Source organism: Tupaia chinensis, unplaced genomic scaffold (assembly GCF_000334495.1).
Source record: "Tupaia chinensis unplaced genomic scaffold, TupChi_1.0 Scaffold000091_1, whole genome shotgun sequence".
NCBI classification, from domain to species: Eukaryota; Metazoa; Chordata; class Mammalia; order Scandentia; family Tupaiidae; genus Tupaia; species Tupaia belangeri.
In genome coordinates, this window is record NW_006159553.1 from 1 (window position 1) to 14,500 (window position 14,500).

The 14,500-nt window shown below is 42.1% G+C and overlaps 1 protein-coding gene across 1 annotated transcript in view; it reads left to right on the forward strand.

Moving 5' to 3' along the window:
- The first annotated feature begins 331 nt into the window (after positions 1-331).
- The window catches only part of LOC114006833 (ERC protein 2), a 262,788-nt gene continuing 248,619 nt past the window's right edge, over positions 332-14,500 (forward strand). The window contains exons 1-3 of the mRNA XM_027769782.1: positions 332-466; positions 6,520-6,663; positions 8,121-8,249. Of these exons, the coding sequence (XP_027625583.1) occupies positions 332-466; positions 6,520-6,663; positions 8,121-8,249 (408 nt within the window). The remainder of the gene's footprint in view (positions 467-6,519; positions 6,664-8,120; positions 8,250-14,500) is intronic.

Consider the following 14,500-nt stretch of genomic DNA (forward strand, 5'->3'; position numbering starts at 1 on the left):
TTTGGAGAGGTTTTCACTATAGGGCAATGTGCTCGCCAGACGGACAGAGATAGACAGAGACAGAAAGCGAGAAATCAACCCCCAGGGGGGATGGCCATGCCGCAATCCCTTCTCCTCCGTTCTCCTCTCGGGATCTTGGGCATGCACGCACACGCACCCGGCATGAGTTTTAAGCCACCGGGTCCGGGACGCGAACCATGGTCGACTACGTAGGAATCCAGCGACATAGCCATTACGCTAACTGCTGGTCCCAAACACATAGACTTTTTAGCTTAGAGTTAGAAAAAAAAATAACATCTGTAAATCTGAGACCTCAGGACATACACATGACATGAATCTCAGAGTCTACGACTGTGGGGAAAGGCCGTTCATGACCTGGATTGGGACTGCTCAGGACTTCTTCATCTTTGTGGAGCGCACGGATGTAGCTATGAACTGCATGTTGCAATATGACCAAGCCCCACGGGTGAGAGGAAATCCTTCCTCTCTTTTTCTCTGGAGAGTACATATTCCCCCTGGTAACTATTTTTTTTAAGTGTGTAAGTAGGGACCAGCAGTTGTTGTAATGGCTATATCGCTGGACTCCCATGTTGATGGTTTGAGTCCTAGACCCAGTGGCTTAAACTCACACCAGGTACATGTGCATGCGTGCATGCCCAAGATCTTGAGAGGAGAATGGAGGAGAAGGGATTGTGGTGTGGTCATCACCCCTGGGTGGTGATTTCTCGCTTTCTGTCTCTCTGTCTCTGTCTTTCTGGTGAGCGCACAGGTCCTATAGCAAAAACCTCTCAAAATAAATAAATAAATAAAGTCTTTAAAAATTAATCATTTCATTTTAATTATTATTATTATTTAACTTGAGCAGAGATAGAAAGAGAGAAAGAGAGAAAGTGAGGAAGCAAGCCACCAGGTCCAGGAACTGCAGTCAGCCATGCAGGAGTCCAGGACCACAACCATCATTCCACCCACTGGCTCCAGGTAAAGTATTCTTGGTTGACAGTTTTGTTTTGCTTTTCCCTTCAGCACTTTGACTATATCATCCCAAAATCAAAATAACAACAACAATAATAATAAAATTGCGAAGTTGGAAAAAAAGTGAAAATGACCCCATTCATCCAATGACTATGAAATGATGACCACTAGCATTTTGATCTATTTCCTTCCAGGTTTTTTTTTTCCTATAAATATAGTTTTGTTTGGGGGACTCTTATTGGATATACACCTAAAATCCAGTACTTTGAAAGGTCTGAGATTTTTTTCCCCCTACTATCTTGCTAACAGGTTAGTCTGCCTACATATCATGCATGAAGGCAGATGACAAGAGACTTCTGGGCCAAAGACAAAGGACTTAATCTCCCAGCTCAAAAAGCTGTCTTAATATATTTGTGTCAATTTCCTTTGCTCCAAGACCCCTGGAGGCCAGGTGGATTGGCTGGACGAACATGTGTATGCAGTTGGTTACATTGCAGGAGGTCAAGTCTGAGCTTCAGGAACCGGAATATTTTATAATGGACAGCAACAGGCCCAATCTTTGCTCTGGAAGCACTGTTATATAGGGCAATAAGTATATCTACCTTTCAATCCAAAGGGTTGCGTATAGTACCTCGAGCTTCCAGAGCTCTTACTAAGCAGTCTTAAAAGATTGCCAGAAAAGAAAATAGCTCCTTTGCTTTTAAAATGTAAAGGAACATGAAAAACTCATAGGAAATTCTCAACAAACATACATGTTTTTATATGTTATGTCTTTTTAATCAGCATTTTAAATGAATGAGTGTAGCTTTAAAGAATTAGCCATCAATTCCAAATTTCACTAATATTGATCTTTTAGATTGTTTCCTTAAAAAAAAAAAATCACTTCACTTAGGCATCCCAGTTTGGAGCAGAGAGGGTAAAATATTATAGTAGCCTTGTGTGTTATATATGTTACTATGTCTTTTTAATCAGCATTTTAAATGAATTGATCTTTTAGATTGTTTCCTTAAAAAAATAAAATCACTTCACTTAGGCATCCCAGTTTGGAGCAGAGAGGGTAAAATATTATAGTAGCCTTGTGTGTTATAGCTGAGTTTCGAGTAGATAGCAAATGGGCTCTTGCTGATTTGTGGTCCTTGTAGCCTCTTCAGCTTGGCCTTCTGTAGAAATATGCACCACCTCTGAGTGGCAAGCATCTCTTGTGTCTCAAGATATTATCCAGAAAGAGACAGGCTCTGTGAAGCTGGATATTAATCCTGCTGCTGGTCGTCCATCCTGCACTGGTTTTCTTCTGCAAAGTGGAGATATTTCCTGACATGTTCTGCAGCTCACATGTCTGCCTGAGCCTCAGACAGAAGCTCCTACTGCCTGGCATCAGTGCAGCCCAGAAAAGTCCATATAAATCCTTGAGATCCAAATAATGATGTCGTCCAAACATCTGGAGGGGGCCTGGTCTGTTGATGAGAATTAAAGACAGGCAAACCAGGATAATGACCAAGTGTTAGTCCTGGAACTTGTGTGCAAGGAAAATTCCCAAGGTGGAAGCTTCCTGGAGCTATAGAGTCTTTTAGAACATCTAGAATATTTCAAAAGTGACACAAATTGTAGCAAAAAGTCTTCCTTGATGGAAATGAGGACTCAGTGACACATACCCAAAAAAGGCATTTCTAGCAATAACTTATCCCAGAAAATTCCAGGTTAAAATTGCAAAAGATGTGGCTATAAAGTTAGACTGTCAAGGTGAAAGGAGACAACTTTGAGACTTTACTTTCTGAGTAAGGAATGATCATAGATTAAATCAGAGGCAAAAAGTTCTATTTTTTCTTTTTTATAATAAGAGGAGGAAGTATCTACTGGAAGAAGTATCTGGAAGTGTCTTCAAAAGTTTGTAAAATGAAAGAAATGAATTTATCTATTTCTTGCACCAATATTTTTAAGCACCCACTATGTGTTCAGGAGTCTTTGAGGAACTTGGGGAATTGGTTGTGTGCAAGATAGATGAGGTCCTAATTTCATAGAATGTCAAATCTAGAAACAAATAATAAATATCTAAGATCCTTTCAAATGGTAAGATTGCTGTGAAAAATTAAACAGTGTGATATGACGACCTCTGACTTGGACACAAGATGGAAGGTTGTCGGGGTAGTATTGCTAGGGGAGCACCTGGAAAGGGCTTCTCTGCAGAGGCTACATTTGGGCGGAGACCTGGACAATGAAGAGCTGTTAGGTGAAGACATGGCAAACACAAAAGCTGTGGGGACAAGGGCAACATTTCCAATAACAAAGAGAGAGATGTATAGTGTTGGAGGCTAATGATTGGGCAAGGAAAAGAGGAACAAGATGACCTCAGAGAGGTAATCAGGCCAGTTGGTGTAACATGTCACAGGCATCCATAAAGAGTCTGGATCTCAAGTGATGATTCAATGGATTTTTTTCACATAACACTATGGTAGAGCCCATTTATAATGTTTTTAGAGATCTCTTCATTTTCCACTATGTTTTGGATAGTGTTTTATTTCCCCCTAGGATTCCTGTGTTGAAATTTGGTTCCTCATGTAATGGCGGACGTGGTGAGACTTTTAAGAAAAAGAATCATCTTTAAGGTAGTTGGGTACATTGCCAGACAAGATTAACATTTGAGTAGACTGTGAGGAAGACCAACCTTCAGTGTGTGTGGATACAATACAATCAGCTGGGAGCATGAGAAAAACAGAGAAAATGAGAAAGTCTGTTTCCTCTTTCTTTCTTTTCTTTCTCTGTCTCTCTCTCTGCAGTGGTTGCTGACCTGTCTGTTTCTCTTGGCCAGGGGGCCAGCCAGATGCCAGGCCCATGCTCTTGGACTTTTTAGCCATCAAAATCATGAACCAAATAAACCTCTGTTCTTTATAAATCATCCAATCTTAGGAATTACTGTTTTGTTTTTGTTTGCTTTTTGTTATTATTGTTGTTTATTTCATTCATTTATTTCTTCTGAGAAGGGGAGAGGGAGAATCATCCCCAACATATGGCCTTATACTATTCACCCCAAGTCTCAGTTGGCCAGGATCACAGGCACTTGCGTGTATGCCCCCTGTGGCCAGGGAGGTCATGGGACGTGAACCCAGGACATTTCCCGTGTGGGTTCAGATATCTTCTGTGACACAGACTGGCCCCTCAGATATTAATATTTCTATTTAGCAACATAGTAACAGATTAAGACATTCTTTCAATGTACCAAGGAGATTCAGGGAAAGCTGCCTGAGCCCAGTCTCAAATGTGACTCTTAGTGAACCTAACCCTATCCTGGTAAGGTAAGGGGTGTGGGACCCAATGAAATGGGGGAGAATTCATTGAAGAACTTATGGAAAATAGGCCCTCCCAATAAAGAGTTAAATGTGGGAAAAATAGCTCCTTTTTTTTTGTTGTTCTGATAAATATTGTTTAAAAGTGTTGCCACCATCTTGGTGCTATGAAAGACATTGGCCTTAGGATAACATACTAAAAATGGCATGAAAAGAAGATGGAACAAAGGACTCAGGGCATCCAGTCATTTGTATTTCTCTTTTGTAGTACCATAATGGAATAGTACACATTCTTTACCAGATAATGAATAAGCTTTTGCGATGAATGATGCTGGTATTTGAAACAAGTTTGATAGCAGTGTGTGAGTTTAAATAAGGGGTGTACTTTCAAATAAAACCTGCTGATGTTGCAAATGGATTGGGTTGGGCTGGATAGGGAATCAGGGATGACTTCTAGGTTTGGAGTTTGAGTTACTTAGTGGATAGCGATATAAATACTGAGTTCAAGAAGGCTGAAGAAGGGATGAATTTTGATGGAATGGCGGGGAGCATAACTAAATTAATTGAAAAAGGAAGAGGGACTGAAGTAGTTATTTCTGCCTTCCTTCAAAAGACAACCTGTTATTTTTAAAAAAGGATTATTTAGAGTTTGCCACATAAAACTGGCAAATGGAAAGATGGGTGGGTAAATAGATGGATAGGTGGCTGGGTAGGTAGATGGGTAAATGGGTAGGCAGATGGATGAATGGTTGGATGGATAAAAGTGGCTTAGAAATGAGTGTACACAATGATGCCTTCCCATTGATTTTTATTTTAATTTTATTTATTTACATTCATTCACTGTACAACATTACAGTATTCAAAATGAGATTTTTTCCATCCAGAATACACTATGTATTAGTCCAATAAAGGATATTACCATATACATTATCATCAACAAATAATTTTCCATTTCTTGTTTCTTATATATTTTGCTTCTCCCCATCCTTGATTCCCTACCTCTTACCCTCTGCCCTTTACCACCCTCCTCCCACAGTGTTTCTGGTATCTATAGTTGCTTTCATGCCTCCCCCCTCCCTATATTTTATTGATTCACAAAATGACTTAATTAATTTAAATACTTTCAATAGCAAGTGCAGTTGATATATACCTATCTATGAATACATGTCTGACTTTAGGCACAAATCTCAGTGAGTAGAATGAACATACTATAATGTAGCACCTAGGTAAGGCAATATAGCTTAGTGCAGTCATTAAATATGTATTTTTTTAATTTCAAGGAAAAAAGTTTTAGTTTTAATAGATCAAAACCAAAAAATGTTAAGAGAAGTTTATATAAGACTTAAAGCCATGAAAAGAGGTTAGGATTCCATTCAAACAGTAGGTAAATGAACCTATCAGCAGTTCAAGAGAAGACAAAAATCCTTAAATCTAGAAAACAAAGCACTGACACAAATCAGTAATGTTTTAGTCTAAAGTCAAAAAATTCTATTTCACTAGTTCAGTCTCATGTAATTAATCTCTCTTCTATTGAATTTGCAGTGTTACTGTGGTCTCATCTTTCTGTTTAAATTCTGGAAGTTAACATTTAACGTTATTATGGATCTTCCAGAGTTGTCCCTACCATTAAGCTGGCCATTCTCTTGGTTGTTTTTTGTACTCTTATTTCTATGGCTTAGAAATGAGTGCACATAATGATGTCTTCCCATTTATTTTTAAGTGTCTGACTTTAGTTTTCCTGGTATAGCACTCCCTTCAGAATTTCTTGGAGAGCTGGTCTGGTATCGGTAAATTCATTCAGGTTTTGTTTATCTGAGAATGTTTTTGTCTTTTCTTCTCATGTGAAGGATAATCTTGCTGGGTATAATACTCTTGGTTGGAATTGTTTTTCACTTAACACTTTGAATATATTTTCCCACGATTTCCTTGCTTACAATGTTTCCAATGAGAAGTTCCATGTTAGCCTGATGGTATATCCTTTGAGGGTAACTTGACATTTCTATTTTGCCAGTTCCCATTTCTAATATGCAGCTGTATCAGTGAAGCCATAAAAAGATGCTTCTCTCAGATGACATAGTGTACAAGTCTAAGGGTTCTGATCCAATCACTTTGTCCATTCTGAGAGTCAAGGAAGTACTCCATTTTAAGCATCATCTATAATTCCTTCTCATTGAGACAATACTCTGTGGTCCATTTTAGCTATGAATGCCCACTTTTTTTCGACTTTGTAAAAAATTATCATAATAATCTTTATTTTACCAGACAGGAAGCGCTGCTTGCGGCAATCAGTGAGAAAGATGCAAACATTGCCTTGCTGGAATTGTCGGCCTCCAAAAAGAAAAAGACACAGGAAGAAGTCATGGCCCTCAAGCGGGAAAAAGACCGACTAGTACATCAGTTAAAGCAGCAGGTGGGGCCTCCCGCACACAAGGTGTGTTTTTCTGGGTTTGGGGCCTTGGGTGCTTTCTCTGGGTTTAGCCACTCTTCATTTTACCATGTCTATCCAGCGGGCTCAAGCATCTAAAACCAGGTAGGCACAAAATGGGCCAATGTGTTGCTGGGACACCATGTTACTGCTTTTCTATGTTTCTGTGCATGTGGCTGGGCTTGTGTGGTCTGCAACCAGCGCTGTTTTCCTTCCTTTCGTATTCGCATCATCTCCCCAGAAATAGCTCTCACCTCTTTTCCTTCCAGTTGACTTTGGTTTCTGATTAAATCCTACAAACTCCTAATTAAGTCCTGGGTACCTTCTTTCCTATTGGACCTGTTTACCTTCTGTCTTGCTCACTTTCTGGCCCCTTAGATAACTCCCCTCATCTGGTTCTATAGGTTTCTTTCTCTCTATACTTACAACTTTGGTTCTTGAACTGTTTCAATGTTCTATAACTTTTCAGCCAAGAAACATCTCCTAGCCTCTAGTAGTGCCAGACTATGCTTGGAGATCTTCCCAACTATTATTCAGTTTAATTTATTTTATCACTGTTTGCCCCATTTTCCTGGGAATCCTCCTCTCAGGGCCTTCCTCTGTATCTGTTTTGAGAGAAATAGGAGGGGCATAATCCTAATGTATGTAGAAAGTTCCTTGCTTTCTGGAGGGTTTTGTGAAAGTGACTTAAATGGAAATAATTATACCCGAAATATTGGAAAATCATTTCTAAAACCTTCAATGTTATTTTCCTCCATATGTAACATGAGACTTTCATAAGCAATTCATAATGACCTTTACTCAGATTGTAGCTTTGTTATGAAACCATTCAGCTCAATGGTCTGTGGCCTCACAAGAGGGCTGCCACATCTTAGCTAGGGCCACTGAAGCTTCCTCAGTGCCCCCTTGTTACAGCGTGGAGTATGTCCATGCCAGTCTCAGCCCCAGGACTGGCTCTCTGCCTGCTAGAGTGAGCTGTGCTGAGCACAGAGCAGGGTCAGTGGAAGGGAAGTGAGAAAGAATAAGTTCCCTCCCCCTAAAATGGGGTCAACACTTTCCTCCTCAGGAAGAAAAAGGCATCCTTTTGGCCTTGAACCAGAGTGCATTTCTCACAGAGCTGGCTTACTGAGAGAGAGAAAGAGAGAGAAAGACTCCACCACCATGCCCTGGGCACTCGCTCCTTGCAGAGGGAGGGTCCCAATAACTGCCAGACATTGGGGTCATTCCATAGAGCGGCATGCCTGGCTAGCACTGGCCCCAGGGGTCGGGGACCGCTTACACTTGACCTCTTTGTTTGGGGCTGTCCATTTCTACACTGAATTTTTCACCCACTTGGCCACGGAAAGTCAAGATGAGCCTCCTTTGTTGCTTTCCCTAATTCCTACCCTGTGCTCCCTGCACCTTCCCCTCCTGCACCTAACCATTGTAGCTTTTTCCTACAGGTTTATAGACCTAGGAAACAGCCCCCGAGCTCGAATATACCATGCACTTGTGATGCTGGCTACAGCCCAGATATTACGGCCAAGTACCACGGGTCCAGCTACGATGCATACATGATCCAAAGGTCTCAGGTCAGTCAGTTGCTAAGGAGACACTCACCCCCACCCCGGGGGTGGGAGGTCTTAGGATCAACCTCTTATCTTGATCTTCACCTCATTTGATGATTTCCAATACTTGGTGGCCATAAAGCCTGAGACCACAGACGATAGCATTGTATTGTGATTTGCAATATAATATCATTTATGTATTTGCTAGTGGTTCCAGACTGTGTGGCCACCCTATAAGTCCAGCTTTTCTGAAATGGTCCAACAGACCTTCAAAGCCAAGATGCCAGTGGCCTTGCTGCCAGGCATAATGGATTCATTTTTCTCTTTAGACACAATGCTCCACATACCTGCCTCTACTTTTTCCAGTAAGGACATCTTTAAAGATGCTTTTTGTTTCCTTTTCTCAGAATCATGAAAATGTACTAGATTCCAGGACTGAGTGTAGCCCTTTGGTTTGCTCCTGGGAGACTACACTAAGCCTTCATTCTTTGTGACAGGCTGAGTTTTGGGTATCGGGGCACATCTGGGAAAGCCCAGCTTGTGGAGCTAAGCTCTCACTTGGTGCAGGCAGGGTTTAAAGGGCTGTGGTGAAGGAGGCAACAAAGAAGGAGGTTGAACTCCTTGGTGATTTAGATTTGACATTCTTCTTCACACCCTTCCCACCAAAGAGCAAAAAAGACTCGATGCATTTAAATATCCTTGTTGCGAATGAGAATGAATCTAAGAATAGTGGTTTATTTGGTTGTACAAGCAATTGTCTTTTAGTCAGTGTTCACTCTGTGCTAGGTTGTATATATAGTGTCCCCTGCAAGTCTTGTCCCATAGTCCTCACACCAGCTCTACCAGCAGGTACCAGGATTAACTCCATTTTCTAGGGACCTGAGGTTCAGCATGTGGCATAATCAGCCCAAAGACACACAGCTTGTAAGTGACAGGGGTAGAGCTTTAGATATTCTATGTGACATTTCATATACCCAATAGGTTCAGGAAGGAATTCAGTGTCAAGCAGAAACTGCAAAGTCTCCTTTCCATAAACCTGAAATAGATGCCTATAGGATTACTTAAGAATATCCTCCCACCATTTATGTCGAATGGGCTCTGCCTAGAGTGCTTAGGCCTAGGCTATTTGATCATATCAACAATTACTAACTTTGGAGCTCTCCCTGTGTGCCAGGCATGGCTTGAAGGGCTTGACATGCATTAACTCATGCACTCCCAGTACAACTGAGGAGTTAATTCTCTTGTAGAGAAGAAGCTGGAGGTCCAGAGAAATTGGTACCTCACTCAGGTCTCACATTTGGACACACCATGACTCTTGGATGGACCCTTTGCCAAATAATTGTAAACAGATTTTAAAGAGGGCATCCAAAGTTAAACTGCTTGAGTCTTGCTTCTAGCACTTGCTAGCTGGGTGGTCACCAGCAAGGTGCTAAACCTCTGTCAACTGGGCTAATGATCTACTTCAAGTCTTAGAAGATGTAATGTGTGCAAAATGCTTTGCACATGACTGGGACATAGCAAGTGCTGTATTTGTATGAACTACTGCGACTGCTACTTCCGCTATTGGTATTATCATCACCAACCCTCAGACGTAGTCCAATTTTTATTTCATCTTTGCCATTTTGCATACAGTCAGGAGTTATAGCTCATTGAGAACACATTGTTGAACTATGGAAGAAAGCAGACAAGTCTTGGCACCAAAACTTTTCTGGTCTTCCTCCTTAAATCCCAAGCACTTAGGGAGTAGTGAGCAGGCCTATCTGGAACCTAGATCCCAGCTCCCAGCCTGCAATGAAGAGGCCCATAGCGCTTATTAAATTTGCTTGGTTTCTGTATGCAGTCCATCTCTACCTCAATCGGAAGGTACCCCTGGGAGGGCACATCTCAGATCTCAATTGTCTTCATCTACATGACTAACTCAGAAGAGCAGAAGTCTTTCCAGGGCCAGGCCAGTGGGAGAGGAAGGCCACAGGTCTGGCCTGCTTAGGTTTCTACACAGATAATGAAATAGACTGTCTCAGGAAAGATGCTACCCTCTTCAGGCTTCCCTTTGAGTTCAAATTATCTTGGACATAAAGTTAATATTAGTAATAAAAAATTAAAATCATCATCCATGCCGCGTGACTGAACACAAGTAGCACATTTAGCAACCCTCACAGTTATTGCATGTTTTAGGCACATAGTAGGTGCTCAAATATTTGTTAATTGAATGAATGCACAATTACCACATGCCAGGCTGTACGCCAAGTACATTATATATCTGTACGTCTACAAACACGATTTCACTTTTTCCTTATAACCAACCAACAATCTTATTGCATTCCTACTGTGTCTCAGGCTCTCTGTCTGTTGTGGGGCTTTCATCTGTGACAGATATTTTACCTGCTCTGATGAGAAAAGTATCTTCCTTTTCTTTGAGTTGATCAAACTTCAGCTCCAAGAAATCATGTATGTAACCACCATTGTGGCTGGCGGTGCAGAGCTGGGCCCCAGTGCTGTGAGAGTGCTAGGACTTTGCTCTTAACTGGGCTGGACACTGCCTTCCTAAAGCAGCACTGTGATTTGTAGATTATCCCCACACCTCACAGATGTCACCAGAGAAACCTAGCCAAAGCCTCAATCTGTGACTCCCAACGTGCCCATGGGCATGGAGGAGAGAAGAGTGGGTCGCTTGATGAGACCAAGTACCCAGTGGAATTCAGCTCAAGTATTTATTGAGTGCCTGCTCTGTGGTACAGTGCTAGGCACTTTTTAAATACATCACTGATCAAAAGAAAGACCCCTTCTTCACGGAGCTTACTTTTTAATGGAAAGAGAAAGGCAATAAACAACAAACACAATAAACAAGTACATTATGTGCTAGAAAAGAAAGCTATAGATTAGTGTAAAGGAGAACAGGAGTGCCAGGGTAGGATTGAGAGGCTGGTGATAGTTTAAAAATAGAGAGGACAGGAAGGGACTCGTTGGGAAGGAATTGTTTGAGCAAAGACTTGAAGGTGACGAGGGAGTGTGCAATGTAGGATGTGGGGAAGAATGTTCCAGCAGAAGGAACAGCCAGTGCAAAAGCCCTACAATAGGAATGTGCTGGAGCTCGAGGACTAGCAAGGCCAGTATGGCTGGCTTGGAGTGAATGGGAGGCCAGGAAGGGAGACATCAGAGTGGTAATGGGGTACTGCAGGCTGTGTGCTACTCTGATGCAGGATCTACTGAGAGTGGGCAATTGGGGCCAGCAGGTGGCATAGTGGTTAAGGCACTGGACTCCCACATAGCTGACCACGGTTTGATTCCCAGACCTGGTAGGTTGAAAATAACTCCAGGTGCTTATGTGTGACTGCCCAAGATCCCAAGAGGAGAAAAGAGAAGGGACTGCAGTGTGATCATCCCCCTTGGGGGGATAATTTCTCACTTTCCTTCTCTCTGGTGAGCATATGCGCCCTATGGTAAACAATCCCTCCCTCCCCCCCAGAAATTATCAGCAATTGGGAAGTAGGATATGCTAGCCTCACAGCCTCAGAGCAAGGAGGGTTCCCTACTGCATCCCTCTGGATTGCTCTTTTAAGGCTGCCCTAGAGCCCCCTGTTCGCACCCTCTAGCTCCAGCTTTCTTGAGTCCCATATACTTGGCTTTCATTTTTTTTATGCCAGAGGATGTGTGTATACACATGATACAGAAAGAGAGAGAGACCCTCAATGTGACCAGGTCATCCTGCAATCCTTTTCCTTCCAACTCTAAAATTTATCAGGATCCTGGACTCTTGCATGCTTTCCTAACACACATTTTAAGCCTGTAGAGCCAGGACTCAAATGTTGGTCAGCCACATGGGATTGCGCTTCTGTATAGCACTTAGCCACTATGCTACAGGGCTGGCTCTTAGTTTGCATTTTTGTTATTGTTGCTTTTTTGTTTGTTTGTTTGAGAGATTTTTGCTATAGGGCGCATGTGCTCACTGGAGAAAGACAGAGAAACAGAAAGCAAGAAATCATCCCCCAGGGGGATGCAATCCCTTCGCCTCCATTCTCCTCCTAGGATTTTGGGCACACATGCACACACACCTGACATGAGTTTTAAGTCCAAGACTCGAACTGCGATCGAGTATGTGAATCTAGAAACGTAACCATTACTTCATCTGCTAGTTCCTTTGTTTGCATTTTTTAAGAAGCATTGAGTTTTCCATGGGGGCCACAAAGACCTCATGCCAGGATTAACTTGTTATACCTGTTGAAATTTTTAAGTAGTATGGGCACAGAGCCCTCTGACGAAATGCGTTTCTTCTCTCTTTGGCAGTTAACTGCATGCCGTCAGAGTCCAAATCCTGCACCATCCTTGCTGCAAGGATGCATGCAGCCTTAACTGTATGCCGTCAGAGTCCAAATTCTGCACCATCCTTGCTGCAAGGATGCATGCAGGCAGACAGTAATGGCGACTGTCATGTTGTTGGCCTGTGCAGCGTGTTGGCTGTACCTAGGAGGAATATAGTTGGTGATCAGGTCAGGCCAGGCCAGGCCAGGCCAACATTTTTCAAACTTCAGTGGGCAGAAACCTAGTATTTTCTAAAGCTAAATCTCATGTTGAATTTATCACCTTCTAGCCTTTACTATTAAGAACACTATCTCAGCTCCCGAGGTATTAAGATAAAGACAAACTGAAACCAGTGTGCTTGTTCCCTCTCCCATGCCTTTCCTTCTGCTTGGAAGACATTTCTGTATTTTCTTTACCTTGTTAATGCCTCTCATCCGTTCAGTTTCCATCTGACATCACTTCTTCAAGGAAGCCTTCTGTGTCTTTCTCCATTGGATCAAATCCTCTAATTGGCCACTTCAATACACATGCAGAGTTTTATTTTATAGCACTTGTAATAGATGCAATTTTGCATTTGGTTTGGTGGTGACCTGAAGAATAGCCATCTGCCATGCTAGTTCATGAGTTTCATGAGGACTGAGAAATCCTCTAATTGGCCACTTCAATACGCATGCAGAGTTTTATTTTATAGTACTTGTAATAGATGCAATTTTGCATTTGGATTGGTGGTGACCTGAAGAATAGCCATCTGCCGTGCTAGTTCATGAGTTTCATGAGGACTGAGACTATGGCTTCATGACGTTTTGTGCTTGCCATTTATCTCTAGGTCTAGAACACTAGGTTCTAGTAGCCATTCAGCAAAAACAGTGATGAATGTTTGAGTGATAAACGAATCACTAGGGCAGTGTCTTAAAACAGACATGATTGATCGATAAAGATCCTTCTTTCTTCTCTTTGTAGGAGACTTGGCCTCATGATTCTGACCCCAATATTCTAGGTGGTAGTGGAGTTGGTGAAAGAGATGAGGTCTCTTTGCCAATTGATAACCACAGAATTGAGCCACGTCTCAAGGCACTTTACAGAGATGCCTTTTCACATGTTTGAACTGTTTGAGATGGTGGCTATTTTGAATCTTCCCTCCAAGTCTCTCTGATTTCTTTGACTTCAAATGTCCTCTTGTTTCTTGGGTTCTGCTTGAATGAAGTGTCACTGATTTCCCAGATGTGATAGAAATTTCTTACTGTTATGAAGGGACCCCTAATAATTCATCCCTATAAACTTCTGAGTATCTCATAAATCAATATTTCCTAGAAATACTGAAATTCTATTAAACATCATCAATAAAGCTAGAGGTGATATGCAATGAGTTCAGAAATTCTAATTATGCTGAATTCTAATTATGAAAGAATCTGTCTTAAAGATTTTTTTTTTTTTTTGCCATAGAGTGCATGTGCTGGCTGAAGAGAGAGAGACAGAGACAGAGACAGAGAGAGGGAAAGTGAGAAATCACCCCCCAGGAGGGATAGCTACTCCACAATGCCCTTTCCTACATTCTCCTTTCAGGATTTTGAGCAGGCTAGTACCCTCGCCTGGTATGATTTTCAAGCCACTGGGTCCAGGGCTTGAACCATGGTTGGCCATGTGTGAGTGCAATGCCTAGCCACGACACCTGCTGGCCCCAACTAGGAAAGAATCTTTATGGCGCTCAAATGAGTCAATTTGGGAGTTGTTTGTAGTCTGAGCACAGAGCATAAAGGTAAGAGAACAGTAGAAATTAACTCTGTGACTTGCTGCACTAAAAAAAGATAAAGGATCTGGGACCAGCAGTTAGTGTAATGGCTATGTCGCTGGACTCCCACGTAGTCGGCCACAGTTCGCGTCCCAGACCCGGTGGCTTAAAACTCACGCTGGGCACGTGTGCGTGCGTGCCCAAGATCCCAAGAGGAGAATGGAGGAGAAGGGATTGCAGCGTGACC